Here is a 23416-nt window from a genome sequence, read left to right as displayed (position 1 = left end):
GGTCGACTGGATTCCTACAACCGTCATTTCTGTGCAACAACACTGTTTATCAATGCATTTGTGTATTAACCTTAGCAGTATTGTACAAACCCATGCATTATATACTATGCACAGCTGCAAAAGGCCCGCTTGTTGACTCAGACTGACTACAATATTGTTGGCCATTTAAGCAGACTTGCTTTGCAAAAGCCAGTTTGCATTCTGTCTTGTGTGTGGTGTTGTGTCATTTCTTGTATAGCTGCAATGGGACTGACAACATATTCATCAAACCACATGATGTACAAGTGAGCATTTGTGTTGTGAAAAGGGGCATTGTTGAGGTTTTAGCTCAAGAATGAGCTTGTGTAGATATGATGCTTTTTATGGTGCTAAATTGACAGCTGTCGCTCAGAGAGAGGGAAAACCCTGCTATAAACAGCTGATTTCATGTACTTTCCACCTGAAGAAAAGCGCTATTTGTGTTCGAGGCACTGTGCATTTTGTTGTATTTTGTGACTTTTTGTCTTCCCTCTGACCATCCAAAACAATGCCTGTGTTCTGTGACCTCAAGGTTGATGTGTTGTTTCTTGTTGCCTATAGCTACAAACTGAGGGGCGGTAAAATTGCCTCTTGCCTAGAGTGGCACATTTGTACGCACCAGGCCTGGAAACACTAACATATTGCACAGCTTAATGTTGCAAAATAAAAAGTTAAACAAAACTGCATTGGAACAGTGCATTAACGTGTGTACTCGCTGATATTAATAACTACATTTTCAGGCAGTATCCAACATATTTCTGGTGTTGGTGTCAGAATCAGAACAACTCTAATCTTTATAACTTGATGTGCAGTTGTGTATCCAATGGAGTTCAAAATGACAATCCTTTCAAGACATTGTAACATGCTAAAAAATAGTTGAGTCTTCATCCATGCCTACACAGGCATTACAATAGACACTTATAAATGGTGGCCTATATCAATGTAAAGGCAAGGAAAATAAGGAAGTACAATTACCCCATGGTATTATCCAGTCAATGCACTTTATTAGAACACAAAAACAATAAATTAGAATTGCAGCACATTTGGTATAGAAAATGTTCACCTTTAGTACGAGTGAAACAGTTTATCCTGTTTTTAAATATAGATGAACATGACACGGTGCTATTACAGACTTTTACAACTCAACTTACATGTTTGTTTGGACAATACAGAAGCAAATCGAAGAGTGATGATCTGATCTCTGTCTTACAGGTGAGGTTAAAATCACAGATTTATCTCAAGCTTTCCATTTTTAACTTTTGCATAAAATTGCAGCTGAGCAGGGGCCTGTTGCAGATAGTCAGAGATGGTTTTGTTGATTTGATTCACTGTAGATCTGACCACATCAAGAATGTAATCAATGGTGCTCTTTAAAAACTCCACGTCCAAAGCTGTGTTTGCATACTCAGTGATTGTTTTCATTAATTTGGCAGTTTCCTCATAGAATGCATTAATGTAGACGGCAATGGCGTCAAGGTAATCAGACTTAAAGGTGTTGTCAACAAAGTCTTGAGCTTTTTCTACGAAGAATTTTAAAGTGTCACCCAGATTCAGCAGATAGATATCCAGACTCTCTGGATTTCTCAAACGATCCATAACAAGCTCAGTAAATGTTCTTACCCTCTCCCTTATCTCATCAAATATTTTTGCATTGGCCATCACGTCACCAATGGGCATTTTGACCTGTATCTTACTGATAGTGCCCATTACAACATTGAAAGCACTGTCTGCATTATCAGCCATCAAGATCAATGCCTTTTCTAGCCAATAAGTAATGCTAGTGGTCATTTTATTGAGCACCTCAATCAGAGGGGTCATCTCCTCAGAGCCAGGCAGTTTCACCCGGGTCTCCCTCAGGAAATTGATGATAGCATCCAGGAATACCTGAGCAGTTCTCTGGTACTGAACAATAGTGTTCCTAAAGAGGATGGACACCTGGCTCATATCTGGGGTGTGGTTATTTGCAATGTTGTAGGCTTCCCCAGTGTAATAGATTACAATGTTCTTCAGCTGAGCAGCATGTGTAGAAAGGTGGTATTTGTCAGCAAAGCTAGATAGACTGGAGGTGATGGCAGGAAGTCTTTCTTGCAATCCACTAAGCATGATGTCAGGGGCCTCCGTGTTGATTAGCATCTTCAGTTTCATTCTATCAGTATCTTTAATAGAAGCTCGAATGGTGAAAATATCAACGTCCCTCCCAGGATCTGACTGTTTAAGAGGGAAAAAAAAACAAAATAACATGTTAAGAACTTGGTTACTATGATCGTTCAAATATAAAAGCAGCATAAGACACTTACAGCGTAGCGTCCATAAAGCCTGGCATTCATCTGAGATGGGATCCTGCCATGGAGCTGAAGGCCGAGGAATCCAGTAGATGGAATTGAAATTGTGCTACTGATTCCATCTTTGCGGACAGCATAACGCACGTTCATGTCAGTGAAGGCAGGGCTGGTTACGTCCACATTAAAGGTGAGGCGGGACTCGCTGGAGAGGGAAGAAAATAAAGGTAACTTTATCTGTACTTTGTCTTTACTTGGAGCACTTGTAAAAAGGTGTTTGTAGAGTATTAATGAAGTTACTGAAGTAAAATCCACAAAATATTACTATAGATATTATAAATGATTAATATTGTTTAACTCTCACCTCAGTGTATGGGAAAGTATTTGTTGAATGTCCATGGTCACATCACTGTGGGTGAAAATCCCCCTTCCAGTCAGTTTTATGCCTTCATCCTCAAAGGTAAGGGTAACAGAAGCTGTGAAAGAATAGTGACTTTAGTTAAAACTGTAACTTTTTATTTCACATGTAAACCTGTATTATGTTCAGAACAAAACTTACAGTCAAAGTCGTAATCCAAGAAGGTAATGGCAGAAGTGGCAGATGACTTTAAGTCAGCCTTGAATACAGGAGTGCTTCCATCCAGTTCAGCAGCTAGAGTTGTAGTGTACAGTGGGCTCACAAACTTGGCATTGGTAGAAACCTTCTGCTTGGCAGCTTTCACTTCAGCAACAGTCTTCTCAAACAGGGAGAGGTCACCCAGGTTGCTTGGCTGAGATATTTCAATCTCGATATTTGTGGTTAATGAAGATGGGGTAAAGTCAATGGTTGTCTGAAGATTATGCCTCCCATTGGTGTTGAAATTGAACACATTTGCCTCGTTGTTGCCATTGTATTTCAGCATTGTATAAACACGGCTAAGGGAGGCTTCAATTTCAAGGTTCTCATTTATATCCGTGCTAATGATTTTGGTTTCGCCATAGTTAAGCTTGGAATCAGCAATGACTTTGGAAACAGAGCGTAAGCCATTGTTATTCAGATACAGATTGATCTCACTGTCCAGTGATCCCTGTACAAGGCAATCTTCAAGTATTGTGCTGTCCACATTTGCCACTGTGGATGACTCCATAGAAACAAATTCAAATGATCCATCCAGCTTCACGCTGTGATCTATCTTAGCCTTTCCAACAGCCTTAATGCTTGGAATATCAAAATCACCCATGATTCTGAAGTAGGAAAGAGCAGTTGGTTTGGTGTTGGTGTCAGCAACCAGATTTTGTTTCCCCTCTAGCTTGAGTACAGGCAGGGAAATCTTTGCTTCTGTTTTCACAGAGAAAGCAGTTCCTAGGGTCTCAGGGCCCAAACTGATTGTGTTGTGATGGGATCCTTCAAAGTGCTGATTTTCAAGGGAAAGAGAGTTCGCGAGCATGATTCCTCTCCTCATGCTGAGACTAGTGGTACCATCAAGTTTAGCTTTTAAACTCTCAAACACAGAAGCTGTGGTGGCACTCAGGCGGAATACAAGATCAGCCTCCGCAAACAGTCCAGCATTGACATTCAGATTTATAATGGCAGACTTGAACGACAGCTCTGTGATTAGGTTATCCACAGAGGGGATCTGGATAAGACCCATGATATCAGCAAGTGGGGCAGCTTGACTCTTCTTGAGGGCAACCTTTGCCTCTACATTTACAGTCTGCTCAGTGGTGGTTAGAATGTTCTTCAGTCCAGTCTCCTCATACAAGTTCAGGTCACTGATGGCTGGGGTATTTAAATCAACAAATGGAATATTAATTTCAGGAATGCTGATGGGCCTTGTCAGGAAATCAAGGTTTGCTTCCCCTTCTACAGCAGCAAGAATAGCAGCCTCCTGCTCATTGTTATGTGCAGTCAAGCTACAGAAAACTTTGTACTGATTAAGACGAGCCAGAGCTACTGTGTTCATATGCTGAGTATCGGGTCTGAAGGTTGCAGAGTAATCATTTTGCAGATCAATTTTGACAGCCAGGGCATCATATAGACTAAACTTTGTGTTTCCTTTGTTTTGCAGGCTGAACACAAGTTCCTTGGGACTGAGAACCACATCAATCACATTGTTAAGAACTCCACTCACCTTACCACTTAAATCTGTGCTATGGGTTGCCTTAAACTCAAGCTTTGTGTCATGCATATTAGCAGTTACCTCTCCCATTAAGTGGTTGTTTATAAGTGCAGGGCCTTCTACATCAGAGCGGATATCAAACTTGAAGTAGCTGAAGATGACAGAGTCAGCACTGAGTGTTTGCTTCAGCTTTAAAAGAAATGTATCTGTGTCGCTGTTGAAGTTGAATTTGATGGAACGTGGATTGACTGTGACTTGTAGGTCACTTTTGTGGGAATTCTCTTTAGAGTTCAGGGTGGCAGTACCCTGATTTCCCAAAGTTAATGTGATAGAGGTACCTTCCTGGCGGGCAGCAGCCTTTTGAGTTACTGATGTTTCACCAGTGAGGTCTATGATGGGTAGGTTGAGCACATGTTTATAAGAAGTGTCCATAGTTGCAGATAGGCCACCATTGGTGGCTAAGAAAGCTTCATTTACAAGCTCGGCATTATAAGGCTCTGTTGTGGACTTAATGGTGGTCTTAGCTGAGACCTGAGCTGTGAAGTCAGAAAATGTCATTGATACATCATGATCTACCATCAGGAAACTGTGAGTGAACTTAAAGGTCTCAGCAGCAATCAAACGCCCCTCGGGAACGGCAATGCGTGCGGTGGAATCCAGGTTAAAGTTAAGGATGTCATAGCTGATAGATGTACCTTGGGAGGTGAGGAAAGCTGTCAGCTGAGGAGTATCTACATCAAGAGATCTCTGGAGTTCAGCAGCATTCTTAATACTGTAAATGGGAGTGTTGATTTTAACTTCAGAACTCAGTTTACCAAATCCTGGAATCATGATCTCAGAAGGAATTTCTGGCAGCTTGAATGGTGGAAGTGTAAGAGTCTCAGTGAGTTTCTCTGCTTGAACTTGTGGAAGTGTAGGAATGGAAAACTCAGGAACTGTAATCTCTGGAAGTGAAAACTCAGGCAAGGAAGGGATGTAAATCAAGATCATGTCTCCATATGAAGCACCCATATCAAGCATCTTCATCTGGCAGTTGAGAAGATAATCTATCAGTTCAGTTAGTCTCTGTTTAATGTCGTCAATTGAGATGCTGATGGCTTGCACGGTGTGGAAACCCATGATGGTGAACTCAGGAATATCCAGTCGTTGTGGGACTTCAAACTGGTAGAGATTGTCTATGCTGAACTTCATCGAAGGAACAACAAGATCAGTGAGAGGAATGGTGAAAGATGGCATGTTGAATTCAGCGTTCTTCAGACCAGTTATAAGGCCTTCGATGATTTGCCATATCTCTTCGACAATTTTCGGCTGAGGTGCAACCCTCTTAATCATCTCAGCTGCGCTGGTGAGCATATCAGTGGCAGTGGTGATGAAGTCAGTGTAAAACTTCCTTGCAAACTGAAAAGAAGAGTCAATCTTAGCATTTATGTCCAGGTTTTCAATTTCCTGCTTAATAATTTCAGCAAACTCTTTTAGATAAGTCAGCACAAACTTGTCAAAGATGTCCTTTGCATTTTGCAACAACTCCATCATTTTGATTTCTTTCAGTTGTTCCAGTGTATCTCTGATAGAGGTCAAGACAAAGATGGCAAAGTCCCTTGATGCCTCAAGTTTCTTTTGGATTTCAAGAGATACGATAAGGTCATTCACAACCGAAGTGTATTCAGCTGTCATTTGATTGGCACGAGCCACAAAGTCATTGTAATCAAATGAATTCAATTTCTGCTCAATAACGTGAATATATACATTAAACTCAGCAATTATATCCTTAAACTCAGTTGTTTTGAGGTAGTCGATGGTGCCCTGGACGACTTGCATGACCTTTGCGGGGATGTCTGCATCAATCAACATTTTGGCTAAAGCCCTGATGCTTTCATCTACTTTGAACTGCTTGATGAGCTCTACAACCTTGTCAAAGATGACTTGAACCTTTTTGTCAACCTCAAACTTCACAATCAGCTCCCCGATGTTAGCATAAAATGTGTTGATCTTACCTACAATGTCAAGGTTCTGAATTACATCCCTAATGTAATCTTTCATATTTATGAGCATCTCAGTGGGGATCTGACTTACTAGTTCATCAACATGAGCTCTGAGGTCAATAGATGAAATGTAATTCTTCAGATCAGCAAGAAATACTTCCATATCAAAGGCCTCAGTTCTTTCTTTCAAGTAACTCATTATTCCCTGCAGTTTTGCCTTGATTTCATACTGGGCTTCAAGATCATTTAGGAATGCAATGCTGCTGTCCTTCAGTTTTTCCAGGTCAGTTTGCTGGACCATCTCTGCTATTGCATCAATCACGTACACAAGTATGGCCTTGATGTCATATTGTTCATTGAAGGCAACCCACTGCTGCTGGACTGTCTGAATGAGGGTTTCAGGAAGGGTGCCGCTGACAATAACCTCCTTAATCACACCAGCAAAGTGTTTGGCGTAAGCACGGAGATCTGACAGCAGTTTCTCAACAGTTTCCTTCAAATTTCTCAGAGTGGCTTCCACATCCTCCATGGAAATCATGTATTCTTGTGTAAAATCACTTAAATACTGTTGCAGCTGAATAACCCTTTCTTCTATATTCAGTTGAGTTACAAAGTCCTCTACATGTTTGGGAATAGCCTGAAGTCTTGCCTTTACCTCCTCATTGTTTATGAAACTTTGCAGGGCCTCTCCAGCAGACAAGAAAAAGCCCTTGATATTTTCCAGCAAGTCTGGCAGGTCAATAAGAGGGATCTGAATTACATGACTGTCTGTGCTCTTGTCATATTTGAAGAAGCCTGAGATGCCAAATTCCTGGTTCTCTGTGGACTCGCTGTTGAGGATGTTGGTGAGGATGTTGCTAGAAACCTCAATACCTGTTCTTTCAGCAGTGTTGTAAATGCTTAAGTCCTGATTGAAGATATGGTCGTTAACTTTAGACTTCAATCTAAAACTGCTCTTTTGTTCTTGGAGTGACAAAACATTGACCATGCTGTTGTCCAATGTTGTCTCAAGGGTGAAACCATTATCCAGCTGCTGGTTCAGTGATGCTCTCCATTCATGTGAGCTAGCCAGTCCCAGGGGCTGGGCTTTAAGGAGGAGCTTGCCGTAGAGCTGAGCACTGTGCTTGCCATACATGGTCATGTCTCCGTCAGCATTGACGATGGCATCAAGGTTGAAATCAAAAGGCACAACACTGGCACGGATGGTGTGGTCGTAGCGCATTGGCTGTGAGTTGAAGCGGGCATCGTTGGCGATCCTGGCAGCAAGGCCAATAACTTCAATCTCAGTGTTTTGGTTCATGTGAGTTCCAAGGAGTTTTCCAGTAGTGCTGCATTTTGCAAGTGCTGCCATATCAGCGTAATTCACCTCATAAAGGTGCTTGATCTCTTCCTCGCCATACACAGCTTTCAGGCTTCCAGTGAGATCGATTTTGTAGAGCTCTGCCTGAAGCTTGGCCTCATTGATGAGGTTGGCTTCCAGAAGTTTCAGGTTGTTGTTAACATTGGCAGTTGCTGTGTAGTCTTTCAGAGCAACGGTGATATCATGAGTGTAAGCAGCATACTCACCTGCTGCAGCCTCAGCCGTTGAGCTGAAGTCAAGGCTGGCTGGAGTAATTGTCAGAGTGTTTGCATTATCAACCTTAATGTCGCTCAAAACAGCCTTGTTGGTAATAGACAGAGAGGCCTGTGCAGCATCTAAGCCAGCATTGAATGTGTTCTCCAATGTAAGGGGGCTCTGAAGAGTGTTGGATCCACTTGTGGTCAGACCATCCTTGTTCATTGTCAGAGTAGCCTTGTGAGTTGCCTCATTCTCAAGGATCTTAATGGTGGCGTCGCTGTTCACAGTCAGACCGTTGGTGTTGAGGGAAGCAGTCTGCAGAGAGTAAACACGGTTTTCACTGTAGTCTGCATTGGTCTCCATTCTCAGCAGGACTTCACCTGCACCAGCAGAGGCCTCAGCCTGGTTGCGGACCTTAATACCAAGAGGCATGGCATTGGCATCAGATTTCAGAGACAGCTTGCTGTCTTTAAATGAAAGCTCAGCAACATGGGTCAGAGTGTCTTCAAAGGCATTGGTGTTTGACATCACTGACAGTTCACCATTGGCAAGAGATGCTGCAATGGTGTTCTGGGCCTTGACAAGTGTGGAGTCAATCTGAACAGAGGAATCAATCTTTGCTTCTGGCTTGAGTGGGAAAATGGCGAATGTCTGAGTTGCAATGGCCTTTCCATTCATGGGTCCAACTGTCACTGTTCCCTCTAAGTCGCTATCAGCAGAGATTTCTTCAGTGTTGACTCCTGCCATACCAGTGTGCTCAAGTGCAATTTTGACACCAAGGGGGCTTGTTGCATCAACCTTGAAGCTTGATCTCAAATTGATTTTGTCTGCGATAATGGCATCTTCGAGTATATCAACACTAGCCTCAATGAATTTGTGGGCAAGAGAACCTTTAAGTTGGGCCTTGATGGTTTCAGTGGTGGCCAGCATTCCAGATCCTATATAAAACACAAAATGAAATGTGAATAATTATTGCAAATATACTGACATAACATTCCCTGAAATTGTTGGCTAATTTCATGATTTCTGAACCCTCAGTGTCATTTACTACATATTACCTTTTAGATTTACTGAGAGAACGTCAATTGGGGAGGTTCCTGTCACATCAAACTTAGCTGAGTAGCTTGGTGTCTCAACAACATCTTTGCCTGCAGCCACAGAGGCCTCCATGTTGTAGAGGTTGCTCTTCATCAGAGCTGAAACTTCAGCTTTTCCAAAAAGAGGAATAGCTAGAGTAAAGCTCTCAGGGACAAAGAGTTCTGGGATGGGAATTTCCACAGAAACAATCTCCAGTCCAAACTGGGGCAGAGAGATGGCAGGTGTGGTCAAAGCTGGTGGGAAGTTGAGATCTTCTGTTGATTTTCCACCAAGAGGAAGAGGAAGGGAGATAGTGAATCGCTCGTTGTTGAAGTAGTAGACAGCCTTTGCCTCACTGTTGTGAACAGAAATAATAAGAAATAACAATATTTCGATCTTAACATTTCTGAAAGCCAGATGATTGATCACTGATTTCCATAAGCCTTACGTGTTGAGGAATAATTTCTCAGGCAGGGAAATCTCAGGCATGTCAGGCACTCTGAAGTTCTGAATATAAGGGATATCAGCAGCATACACTTCCATGTGGTTGTTTACTGCCTGAAAAAAGAATAAATCATTATTTATTTATTCTGAAAAACGCGATTTAATGGTCTAACAATTTCAAAGTCCATACCTTCATAAATTCCTTGAGCATTTCACTGACTGTTTTTTCGGTCTCCCCAACCTGCAACTCAAGAATGTCATTGCCATACTTCTTGATGTAGTCAGCGTAGTGAGAGATACCTGTGGTGTCTGAGTTTACGTCAGACTTTAATTCAACCTCCATCTTTCTGGCGCCTGTAAAAGTAACAAAACCAAGGATCATTCACAAAATGATTCTCACTCTTTGATGTCAGAAAATTAGTGCAACTGATGATTTCCTACCATATCTCATTGTGATTTTCTGCTCAGATGTGGCATCCATGACCGTGATTTGACTCTTGAGTGCTAACTCTATGTCTTCATCACGTTTCAGGTTTGTGGTGACAGTGGCATCAGCACTGATTGAAGGGACGAGTAGTTGGACTTGGAGCATAGCATCCTTCATGGCCAGAAGTCTGAAAAGTATACCAGTGAGTTAGTGCCTTTCTGACTGTTACAGTGACTTCAATGTTCCAGAGGTTTTGTTGCTGATTTCTTACTTGGCACGGCCAACCAGAGAGAGCTGAGGGATGTTCTTGTTGATTAAGTCAAGAGAGATGGAGTGAGTTCCTTTGCCCTTGGTATTTCCATCAACAACACCTAGCCTGAGTCCAGCCTCGACATCATAATCTGGGATCTGGATGTCAGCTGTGAGGACATTCTTCCTTCTGTTATACTTCAAGATTGCAGCAGCTTCAGTGGGCTCTGCACCTGTTTTTGATTGCCAAGAGTGAAACGAGCATAACTCAACTTTAGTGACCTGTATTCCAAATAAAGTTAGTAATGCATCAAAATTATTCCTCAGTTAGATTACCCTCAGCTTTCAGAACAGCCTTCACGGAGTCAACCTTCTGACGGCCCTCTTCTCCCTCTCTGAGGAGCTCATAGGAAAGAGTGGCTGTGTACTCAGTGACTTCACCAGTTGGATGGAGTTCAATGGCAAACCTATTTTGATTATTAAGGAATCATCAAACTGCAGAGATAATCTTTTTGTAGAAGGAAAGGATTTGGTTATGGTTTAGGAGGTTTTGCTTACTTGCTGTCTCCAGTGAAGGGGAAGTAAGGTGTCTCCTCATGGAAAGCATCAATGTACTGCAGAGAAGTGCAGTATTTCATTCCAGTGAAGAAGAGTGTGCACTCACTTACATCAACCTTGTCTGTCACTGCAGGGGGGATCATCATCTCAGCTGATCCAGATACTGCCACCAGGGTGTTTCTATCGAGGAAAGCAGTTCAAGATTTTATAAAATATACATAGGGACATTGCTTTCTTGGTACACTTAACCATACCCTGGCCTCTATCTAGTCTGTCATCACAAGCAAATGCAGCAGTAAGTAAATAGTTTTTGTCTTGCATTTTCAATTATAGTCAATGTATAGCTTTTGACCTAGTTTGCCAACAGCTGCCTAGCACAGAAGTGCAAAGTCTGTTGAATTTTCCACTCCAGGCTTACGTCATTTTGATGACTTTTGTAGGACTTGTTGGAGCAGGGATGGTCAGCTTGATGTTGTCACGGGCCATGGAGATCTTGGCACTGAGACCACTCTCGTGGAAGATGCTGGTGTGCATTTCCAAACCAGAGTTGACGTATTCAGGGATGAAGGAACCAATGTGCGTGTCAAACTCTATGCCAGCAGAGGGCATGAAGCTGACTTCACTCTGTAGAAACACAGGAGACATAGGCAACATGTGGCTTTTGTGTCATTGAGTTTGATTTTTGATGTTGTTTTAAACACCCACCATGTCAGGAGCAATCTTAAGTCCACCTTTGATGCCAGGGGTGAAGGTACCAGACAGGGCAATCCTCAGAGGCACACCAGTGGCAGTTGGCAGGGAGAATTCATTGTCCATGAAGATATAGTGGGCAAAGATTGTGTTGTCGGTCTTGGTCATGAGAGCCTTCATTAGCTGCCGCAGAAAAAAATATTAATATAAATGTAGCTTAAATGATAAAAAATTATATATATTGTAAATAAAGATTAGTTTTGTCATATTACATCTGTAGGGAACATCTTGAACATATTGTCGATCATTAGGGCAGCAGAGTAGGCCATATCTGTGATTTCGTCAGTCTTCAGGTATCCCAGTTCATTTCCTAATAGTCTCAGATAAACCATTGCCTCAGGAGACTCTGCTGTCTTGAGTTCCCTCACAAGTTTGTTGATGTTGCGACCAATGTCCCTCATCAGGTTCTGAGGTGCCTGTAAATGTAAGTCATCATATTCCGTTACATTGATCTTTGCTGTATGTTATAATCAAGCTTCTATAACACATGTGAGTAGGGTTGGTGGACCAAAAATCATATGTCCATAATTTTCATCTTATGGAGATACATGAGCTCAATATTTTAATATCTGTCAACATATACTGAATGGTTGTCGAATTCAAAAATTATGAACTCTGATATAATTCTTATAAAAATCAACTGGTAATTGAAACCTGTTTTATTTCATGGAAAGTCCTACACATCCAAGGTTTAGCTATGTTTGTTATTATCAAAATTCCTTTTTATTGCATTTATCAAAAATGTTGATACTCTTAAGTATGTATTTTAAAATGACAAAATCTCCATTATTGAAAGGTTGTGGTATCAACAAGTACAGTAATAATGATCTTTCATCATATATTTAACCAAAAGAGAAAGAGCTTTGTCTAAATTGCACAAATACATATAAAAAAGCTCACTCCTTGCCAGTTTCATTCTCTTTTCCAAATGTTGCCAATGTATTTATGCAATCTAATCAGTGTTCAGGAGTTTTCTTGTAAAGTTTTTTACAATTCGATTATTTTTGATAATTTAAATGCTCTTAAATTAGATTTAAAGAATACATTGATATTTTTTAATCTTGCCTTAATATTTTAAATAGATTATCATCTTTATTGGCAGATATAGAAATCCATTTAAACAGATACGTACAACAAGATAAAATAAAAATAATATTAAAGCAATCAACAGATGAACAAAATACCACCCAAATTATAAAATATATCCATACCAGTATCTCCACTGAGATGACTGGTATCGTATAGCGCTATGACTGGGATTAGTTGGTGTTTTGTGTTCAATAGGTATACTACTATTTGTCATGTTTTTTTTTTTGTTTTTTTTTTTTATAAGAGCGTTCATAATCAACCTTTAAACTATACAGATATAAACAATATCTCTCTGGAAAGTACAGTGTTACAACTTACCTCTGTATCGCTCAGCTTCACTTATGAAATCAGAGTTATATTTGTAAAACATTAAAGCGCTTGGTCATAATACCTGTCTCTTCATTCTGTCCCTCTTCAAGGCAGGCATCACATTCCTCAGGATCTCATTGATTTTGGTTGGCATGTTGTCAGAAACGAAGTACATTGTCTTCAGGACAGTGTCAGGGAAGAACCCATCCTCTCCAAACAGGGCATCAATGGTTGGCTCAAATCCTTTACCTTGCATGCCAATCTGTAAGGGAACACGTTTGATAAATGAAGTCTACAATCAGAACACTGTCTGGTTAACTTTGTGACCTAGTCCAAGATGCAGTTAAATCTACCTCCATCATGTCAGTATCATAGCCGAAAGCCTTCAGAGTCATCTCAAGCATGACCTCCTTTGGCAGGTAGCTGGTACCCTCAAAGAGCATGTTACCCTCCACAGATCCGATCTTGTAGTTGCCTGAAAACTTGGTGGGGTCCATCATGGGCCCAATTTCATTACCCTGAAGGGCATTGAGAATCTTCTGCCTCAGTCTTTGAGAAAATAGAAAATATTTAGAGCTCCTGCCTACTCACCATGTACAATGACTGGTGACACAAGATATTTGGAAAAATAATTATTTGAAGTAGTGAGAGATTTTTGCTTACTCAAGGGTCTCTGGCTCAGTTGAGGACAAAATGTTGGTGACATGGGAGATCACAAAGCTCTTGACTTGTTGGTCCTGCTCAATGGGAAGAGCAGCTGCCAGCTGTTCCAGTTCAGTGAGCCTGGGATCCTTCATAAGAACCAGATAGGCAGCGATACGCTTTTGCATGGGGCTAGCACCGTCCAGAAGCACCTGCATGAGAACCTCTCTGCCCTGTTATCAATAGAGATAGGAGTAATTAGAGAACGTGAGAAATATTTATTCCAGTTATGTGTCAGACGTCAAAGGAATTTGACTTGCCTCTTCAGGAACGGGGGTGAGCCTGTATGCCTGGATGGCAGCCTGCTGCACAGCCAGGGAAGCTTCAGGTTTGTTCACACACTGGATCACAGCAGCTCTGAGAGCAGGGCTGGCAGGTCCGACAGCAGCAGCCATGTTTCCAATAACCTATGTGGAAAATTCATTAACCTTCTACTTACTGTTACAGGCAGTCATCTAGATTTGATATTTCAGGAAGGTTACACACCCTCAATGTCATGAAAGTGGTATCCTGGTCACCGGTGCAGTCGCCCAACCTGGCAGCCATGAACTCAGCCACGGAGTAAATCTCAGGGATCAGTTTTTCCTCTGATTTGTAGTATCTGTCAGAGCAAGAAGATGTACAGAATTCAAAGTCTTTGTACCTTGACATACAAAAGACTTGAGTGAAGACTTTACTCACTGAACCTGGAATTAAGCATGGCTGGATTCTCTCACCTCTTGACAACGTTGCTCAGAGCATACATGATGGGCTTGCTGGGCTTGTATTTGGCCATTTCCAGCATGTCATTGATCAGCAGAGGAGAAGGATTGGACACCAGTCCCATTGCAAACACACCAGCATCAACCTCGAGTGAAGATGTATCAAGAGTCCTGAAGATCTGCATGATGGCACTGCTGCACTCAGGGGTCCCGCACTGGGCCAGGACCTGGTAGGTCAGCACACGGGACACTGCAAGAGCCTTGGGAATGGCAGGACTCAGAGTCTCGTATTTCATGCCACGAACCATGGTGACGAGCTTTTGGAAAAGATAGGCCCTTCTGTCACCCTCTGTCTCAGGCAGCACTGCCAGTTCTCCCAGGAGTTTCAGACCAGTATCTTTATCCTGAATCACGCTCTTGTCCTCGACAATCTCCATGTGAAGACCCTTGACAATTCCACCTTTAATTCAAAGCCAAGAATCAGAATTCAGACTTTTAGTTTTAGTTCTAATGATCTGCCACCATAAAATATCAAAGAAAAGAGAAGCTTACCGCGCTGAAAGTCTTCATTGTCATAGGGTGTTATTTGAACCAGCATCAGTTCTTGCTTTCCAACATTAGTAACTCCATATTCTCCTCTGTGGAGGGCAACAAGGTTGAAAAAGTTCAGAATACTTATACAAGGTTTACTGCTTTATGCTCTTACATTACAGAACATGGTAAAGTGAAGTTTAAGGGTTTATCTACTTGTGTGAGAAGGGTATGAGGATGTGCTTCTCAGTACAGGAGCCAGACATCATGTGTTTCTTCTCATTGTGGAACTTGTACTTGCACGTCTGCGTGCTTCCGATCAGCTTGGAAAGAGGGTAGTGCTGAAAGACAAAAAGTTGACTTAAGGTACAAGAAATTTGTCAAATGTCCTTTAACTACAATGTGAATGCATTGTTGAGTGCTTTTACAGCAACACTGCCATGGATGCATGTCTATCAAGGTTTTTCCTGCATTCAAAAGTTGGAGATGGATGCATTCACATGATTTTGTGCCACCCCAGCCCTCGTCAGATTCAGTTGCTAGTTCAAGAAGAGCTTCTAAAGCAGCATTTGATTAAGATAAGATAAGATAAGATATTCCTTTATTAGTCCCACAAGGGGAAATTCCAATTTACAGCAGCAAAAAGTATCTTAGACAAAGCAGGCCATTGGTGACAGAAACACAACAGAGTACAAATAAGATATAAATAATCTTACATTACTAACTGCTATTACAGCAATAACCTGACGTAGTGGCTGAGGCCACACCACAAATGAAGAAAAGTGAATGGAGAGGCAGAAATGAAAAATTTGAAGACAAAGTTCCTGCGTTTTTGTTGAAAAGATACCCTTTACTATATGACTGAATTGTAGCGGTGGGAGTATCAGTACTAAAATACTGATATATTGATACTTTCTAAGTACTTTTTGGTATCCATTACTTTAATGAAGTGTCCACACCACATGAGTACTTATAAGCCACCTTTCTTTCTGCTCCAGACAATGGCCCAGTCTCACTGTCCACACTCACTGACTTTGAGGCACGCTCCTGCTAAGTCCTTGAAGGCTTAGGGCTATCCCACAGTCAATTTGTAAAGTGTGTGAGGGATCTCTTGCAGACTTTTTGAGCCCTTCATGCACCCTTTTCGTGAGTGGGCATATCTGCAGACTTATCGTGAGGGAATTACCCATAGTTCATAGCATTGTGAGGTATGACAGGGATTCCCGGGGGATGCCCACTAGCAAACCCTATAAAAGTGAAGTGAAAAGAGTGAAGTGAAAAGAGTGAAATTGTAAACAAAAAACATGGAAGGTGCAAAAGGGGTTTACGTTGCAAAAGAAAAGTATTTTTCCTGTAAGTATATTATTTAAAACAGCCTTCATCCACTGAGAAAATAGGTCTGTAGGTGAGGAATGCTTGTTTTTATCTTTGTTTCAAGCTTTGCAAGATGCCGAGTGTCAACGAAAATCCAAAGGGCTGTTCCATTCCTGTTTCTACCACTTCAAACCCTTGCAGCCTCACGCACTCAATCACTTTCCAGGTGCAGTCAGTTAAGTCAATAAGGGCCTTCACTGCTTGTCCAGGTCACGTGACTTTGGAGACAATCAGACATGTCTATCCTACCGTACCATGTGACTCTGGGGACCAATCATTAGGCCACCTGCACTTCATCTATTTTATTTTTTTATCTGCTTGTGCAGACATTTAAACTTAAAGGATTTTTATTAAGAGTTATTAAGATAAATTTAATGACAGTAAACACATTTCTGACCTGGATTTTATTCTTTCTTCAAAAGTATCGATATCAGTATCGATACTAAAAGTAGTAAAAGTAAAATTACATCAAAAAGTATCTGTATCGTATGGTGAAAAATTGGTATTGCCGTCCCTACTGAATTTTCCCTTCCAATGATTTTGCCCACTAGGGATGCAACAATGCAGTTACACAGTTACTAGATTTCCTGTCCTGACATGGCTTTTAAAAATGTTTGTTGAGCCAGTAAGCACATAACTCATGCAAGGCACCACCTCAGCCTCATTTTGAGCCAGGAAAAACCCTGTCTGTCATCACTTCAGCAGAGGCTCTTCACATAAAAATATCTCTAAGAATTTCAAACCAGACCAACCCATGTATTGCTTCAATATCTTACCACGCCAGAGATGAGTGCCAAGGGGCTGACATGATCTCTCGTTGGGACAAATCTGTCACATTTGGATAGATCCCTGGTAAGATCAACTTCAGCTGCATCGTCCCTTGAGTTGACATTGTAGTGGGTTTTGCACTTGCCGTGGATGGTGGGCTGAAATGGATATTGACAGAAATATGGATGATTGTTTTTTTCCTTTTTCAATTTTATCAGGATTCTTAAGTGGCAGTTTGAAAACCCAATTATTGTAATTTTGTCTTCTTTTTCTAAGGTGTTGAATCATTCAATAGGAGAGAGAATATCATGAGTCATCACATCAACACATTTCTGTTTTAAACCATCTATTTGTTTTTCTTATTATCTATCAAACACTCAGCTGTAACATCCAGGCTGTCTGTTCCTACAGCCACTATTTTAATGATCATCTTACAAGCGTTTGTTTTCTTTGTTATCCAGGTGAGCAGTCCCACCTTATCTAATATAGCAATCCAGTAAAGTCAAGTACAGTATATGATTGGCTTCCTGAAGCAGCAATAACCAGCGCGTTTCTGAACAGGAATAGATGACACATCTAGGATCTTTCACATAGAGTGTCTGCACTGAGTAAACTCTACAGTCTGCAGTGTTGAATTTTTACCTTACTGTGTCATTTAGAAAACTTACCATGTTCTTATTTTTTTCTTTTTCCTCCAGAGGCACTGCCAGGGCAGAGATGATGCCCCTTTTGATGTTCAGGATGGTCGTTGTCTCACCTTCCTCTGGGTACAGCTTCACATCATACACACCCTCAACCACAACCTTCAAAGGATATCTGCAGAAAAAAATAAAACTGGATAGTTTTTCTCTGAAGCAGTTGGCTTGTGGGGGACATTTAATGGAATTCCACTGATGGGACGAACCTCTCCATTTCTGCAGTGAAGGCCTCAGAGCCGGCAGCAGGAGCAAACACGGGTTCGCCCTCTGCATTCACGCCGACCACCTCTTCCATGACGCAGCCTATGGTGCGGACGATGAAACTACAAGTCTGAGGTACTTCAATTTCAACCTGTTTAAAATATTATTTCAGCTTTTGTGCAACATGCAAAGAAATAAATATCTAGTCTTTTTACCCAAAAAGAATGAAGAAACAAGAAAGTTTTAACATGAAGTACCTTGCACATGACCCTGGGTCCATTCCTGAGATTTGAGGCACCATTGATGGCATTCAAAGATTCGGCATTGTACATGTATTCATATTTGTTGTTCACTTGGTATCTTGTGTTGACTGGCAGGAAAAATATTGATTTAGCATTAGATTTACTTATTATAACATATGGCTGCTCAATAACAACAGAAATCCTGACATGAGATCGCCATTCTTTAAAAGATTACTCATTCATTTTATAGAATCTGAATCAGATGTATTAATTCAGCTAAAACTCTCTTGACCAGAAGTTTATACTCCAGTCACATAACACGAATCACAAATTTGAATTCTTTGGATTCAACTCAACAATATCATGAAGGACTTCCATCGTGAACTCACATTGATACTGACAGAGTCATTGGACCTTTACACCAGTGACTGCAACTTCACCCGGACTTGGAACTTGTGGCTTTAAAATATTTCTGATTTTAAAAAATGTATATAACCCTGCATGGAACTCTTTTCTTAATCCTAAAACAAATCGTGACCTTTCAAAGAAAACATTCAGGATAACTACTGCTGCTTCAGTTAAGCACCACACATGACAACATTTTCACGATTTAAATCAAAGCTCTCCTCTTGGACGGAGCTAAATAGAAAAGAAAAAACAATATTCTCGTCCTCATCATGCTTAACAGCTCTACACAAAGATAGAGAGTGGGGGTGCTTACATGCATGGATTGATTTAACCTCTGGTTATGTAATATGGCAATCTCAAAGTCAGACTTAATTTACACATCATTTATTTTAAGTCAAACAGAGGTGGAATTATTTTCTCTATGTACTCTACTGTTACAATTGTCTGTTAATTTGATGCTTTTGAAATACAGCCACTTTGCATATAAATGGGAAAATATTCCTCAATTTACTAAATAAATGCTCAGCAAGTGTATGTGCTGTTGCATTTGTGTGCAGATGAGCTTGTGCACACAGAGATGCTGTTGAGTCTGTAGCCCAGTAGGGGGAACATTTAACCCTTTATGAGTTTGTTGTAGGGTGATTTTTGTTTTTTTTTTTTTTTCAATATTGCTTTTTAATATGCTGTTATTTTTAGGTTCCTTATTTTATGTATTATTCAGCAAACACAAGCAAAAAAATCCTTCTGTTCTAACTATGGAGCTATTATTTTTGCAAAAAATATTTTCAAATGGGTACACAGATCTGTACACAAATCAGTAAATGCCTAGATTGATGTGCAAATGAATGAATGCACAAATCCACAAATGTGTGTTAAGATCTGCAAATGCGTACAAAGTTTTGCAAATTTTTTAAAAATGTGTTCAAAAATCCACAAATACATGCACGTCTGCAAATGTGTAGATTTGTGCACACACTTGCAGATCTGTTCATGCAATTGTGGATTTGTGCACGCATTTGCAAATAGTTTTGCAACAATAATGGCTCCATATATAACCAGCACAATTTTAGATAAATTAAACTTATCATTTTTATGTCATTTGTGTTTCAATGAAGAAAAACACAATACACTTACAGGAAAAGTATGATTTTTGTTTAACTATTCTTAAAAGGACACTTGAATGTTTGCAGAAGGTGTAGAGTATAACATCTTTGCTGCAAAAAAAAATGCATTGAACTGGTATTTTCAACATTTAAGGTTAAAGAAATATTGAACTGTCTGGTCTGCAAATAAAAAAATGTTTATTTCAGTGGAACATATTGTGATTGAATCTTAGTTTTGATTGCCCAGCCTTAGTCTGTTGTGGATTTGTGTTTCAAAAGCATGGGCCGGACATGGCTACTGAACAGGCTGGGTGGATCTGGCATGGTGTAGTTCATGGAGCAAAGCAGTGCAATCCTTTAGTGAGTGATCTCTTCAGCTCTTTAGCTTTTGCAATGTGTCACACTGCTGGGCTTTCACAGAGTCAAAAGGCAGTTATATAAGCAGTACTTGTTCCTTTTATCCTAAGTGCGACACTTTTCTTTGTTGTGTTTTGTTTGATATGTGCATGGAGAAGTGATTTATTGATCTTTCATCTGGGATGGAGCAGGTATGTCATCTTATCCCTGATTTGCCAGATATGTGCCCTTTATAAGGGAGAACTGCGTTTGTTGCCATGCTTTGTACTCTAGTTTGTATTCTTTATGATTAACAGAGAACATTTCTAGATTTGATGGAAACTTTATGTCTTTCAGTTATACTTTTAAATCTTTTTAATTATTTCAACAGGAAGGTGTTAACTATTAAAGACTTGTGAATGGGCTTGTTTTCTCGATCAAGGGTAGCCAGAATTGTAATCAAAATGAAATAAGATTAATTGCCAGCGCTATTGTAACATGTTAGAGGATTAATAAACTAGTATTTTAATCCAGTGACACGAGTGAAAAAACTGAAGTATTAAATATTAGGACTTACTCAGGCAGGTTGAGCGCTCCTCTTGTGCATCTATAATGAAATACATATGAAATTTTAGCACCATTGTATCATAAGCATCGTACCATCAGTGGAAAGACACAGGTTATGAAAACACATCTATGTTACATTAAAATGATGAATTTTAGTAAAACCAGGCTTAAACAATACGTACAAGTCAAGGCAAGTATGGTAAGGAGTAGAGAAAGACAGAGCTTTGAGTCCCCCATTGTGGACTCTGTGACTCCCTCAGTGAGTACTCAGACGAGACTGAGGCCTCAGCCCCCTCATGGGGCTTTTATACCAAAGGTGTTCTCAATACACAGTAGGTGGGAATTACATGCTGTACTGTGTCAGCTCCAAAGTCCAATCTATACGTATGTGTGGAGGGACAAAGGCAACTAGTTTCATAAAGTTTCCAAGAATATGATCCTTTAAAATCTGTGTTTATGTGTAAAAATGTTTCAGTCATTCTAATGGCTTTCAATGAAGTAGAAGCACTTTTTCCCCAGATGTGAAAGAAAATACTTAAACTTTACATCACCACTGTTTTATATCCTTCCAGAGTAAAGACCATTTTAAATGGGGGGGGGGGGGGTGACAGGTCAGGGTAAATAGCAGGGCTGCTTGAATCTGGCAAAAATCCTAATTACTATTATTTTTATTAATTTGGGGATCATTTTTGAGCTTAATACTCAGTTTAACAACATCAGGATCTTGTGCATATATTCATCATTTTAACATTCTGTAACTTTGAAACAAGCAATAAATGAACATAAATAAGACCAAAAATGGGAATGTATAAAAATGATATATTTCATAAGAAATACAAGAAATAGAAAGAAGTTATCTATATTTTTGAGGTAGTGGTGAACTACTCTAGTGATTAAAATATCATTTATATGAAACTTAACACACGTGAGGAAAAACTCAAGCACAACATCATAAGTGGCAAAGTAATTTTTAAAATCTTATCTTGGTTTCATGATCTTAAGAGACCAAAATTGTAAATTGAATTGTAACTCGGTTAATTGTGCCTCACTAATCAATTGGTATATAGATCAATTTATTACTAAATATTGGTGTCTCATTTCACTTTGAAAAACTCACAGACAGTTCAGAATAAAGTCAAAGTCCAAGGTTTTTAATGTTTCACTGTTAACTGCTCCCTTATTTTTCCGTTTCAATCAATAACATGTTCCTTTTTCCATGGTTGAGTGTGTATCGTAATCTCCAATCCATCCAGAGTGGTTATATTTTTCATAATAAAAGCAGGTTTTCTAATAAACAGGAAGTAAATCATTCTTAGTTTAATACAGTACAAAATTCTAAAATGAAACAAAAACAGTTTTCAGTGCAAGTAACTGAACATTAATTGTAACAAAGAGAAGGGAGATTAATCAAAATTAACCATTGAAATTTCTTATTTTTTGACAGCCCTAATAGTATTTGATTCTTAAACCACACCATTCATATCCTGCTTTTGTCTCTTGTTTTGCACATATAGTGGTGAGCATCTGCACTTGCACTTTCAGTAATCTATACAGCCAGATTAATACAAATGTAAATGTCTTACATAAAGCACCTTACATTCACAAAATATTATGCTATAGAAAGTTTAAATGTCAGTTTGTTACTTTGATAATTTCCAATTTCAAAGATTAAGATTTGATCTGAATTTAAAGTATGTTTTTTCTATATATAGTATGACATTTAGAACCACACATTGCATAATAACCGTCCAAATGCTTTTTCAAAAGCACAACTCAGAAAATGTGGAGCTGTGTTCCCTGGCCTTTGATAAGGAGCTGTAACACTGAACTTGAACTGCTTGTTATCAAAGGAGCATTGGACTACAGTCTCCATGTAGACATGATATAAATAATGCTGAACTTTCTGTGTTCTAGTTTTCTGTTTTTGATAAAATACCTCGATAATGAATTGCCTTTGGCCATACAAAAGTCAAAGAAGAAACATCAGGCCTAGCTTTTCCAGGGCTATTAGTAACAGTCTAAACACAAATGTATCTCACCAAAGTAAAGGCAGTTTTGACAGGATTGATAAGTGTACACGAGTTATATCTCCAAGTTCATTGTGCTTTACTGAAAAAAAAGCTGCAATCTTTCATTTTGTGCAACAAATTGATTAGGAATAAGTCAAAATGTTAAATCCTAGGTATGCAACAGTACCACTATATTCCAAACTGAGCACAACTATGAGTATTTGGACATGAGAACTCACTGAGTACTAATACTGAGGATCTAAAACTATGGTTACAGCTCCTAAAATGTCTTTGAAATATGTTATTTTTATAGGATTTTCCTCATTTTCTGACTGTAACAAATATAATACACTAGGAAGACACGATTTTATCGCTCTGGTATTGGTGTCGGCAGATATCAAAATTTCTGCTGATATTTAGCCTGTATATTTCAGCATACATCGACTGTAAATTTTGTCCATATATAGTAATGAATTAGTGGAGTTTTAGGCTGAATCAACAGACCTATGTCAGCTGAAGTCTTTTTCTTCATTTATCCTCATTCTTTAAGCTTTAGAGTGTTTCAAAGGACTAAAGTTTGTTTCATAGGTCATCCTCAAACCTTAAAGTGTGTCCAAAAGGACAAAAAAGCATATTTAAATATCAGTAGCGATATAGGTATCGGCTAAAATGAATCTGTAAATATCGGCATATCAGCAAAAATCCAACAATCTATTTTTTTTTTTTTTTACTTTTCTGTAAAAATAGCATCATTTCAAGAAATGGCTGTGTTAAGTAAGAAATGATCAAAATGGCTGAAAATGTTGTAATATATATGCCAGGCATGTAAGTGGCGCTGTAATGCTGCCACAGGAATACAGCAAAAACAGAGAAGAAGATTAGGGACCTTTGTTTACTGCCCAGCACTGCAGTGGGTTGTCTTGACGAGAAGTTGTGG

At 39.7% G+C, this 23416-nt stretch overlaps 1 protein-coding gene across 1 annotated transcript; it reads right to left on the bottom strand.

Annotated features, from left to right (window-relative positions):
• Positions 1-1242: 1242 nt before the first annotated feature.
• LOC121521152 (apolipoprotein B-100-like) lies at positions 1243-20707 on the bottom strand. The gene is made up of 28 exons (XM_041804906.1): positions 20653-20707; positions 20481-20510; positions 18072-18184; positions 17820-17965; positions 17584-17731; positions 16924-17073; positions 14990-15114; positions 14795-14880; positions 14258-14702; positions 14028-14142; positions 13802-13948; positions 13503-13714; positions 13193-13388; positions 12922-13101; positions 11654-11857; positions 11397-11564; positions 11110-11315; positions 10692-10871; positions 10470-10600; positions 10156-10366; positions 9899-10071; positions 9648-9811; positions 9462-9571; positions 8995-9368; positions 2857-8874; positions 2662-2773; positions 2316-2550; positions 1243-2226 (listed from the first exon to the last, which is right to left on the bottom strand). The coding sequence occupies exons 1-28, from the start codon at positions 20705-20707 to the stop codon at positions 1243-1245; spliced, it is 11418 nt and encodes a 3805-aa protein (XP_041660840.1).
• Positions 20708-23416: the final 2709 nt, after the last annotated feature.

This window comes from Cheilinus undulatus, linkage group 14 (assembly GCF_018320785.1).
Source record: "Cheilinus undulatus linkage group 14, ASM1832078v1, whole genome shotgun sequence".
In the NCBI taxonomy this organism is placed as follows: domain Eukaryota; kingdom Metazoa; phylum Chordata; class Actinopteri; order Labriformes; family Labridae; genus Cheilinus; species Cheilinus undulatus.
Note: the sequence above shows the minus strand (reverse complement) of the source record. Positions and strands in the feature narration are given on the sequence as shown.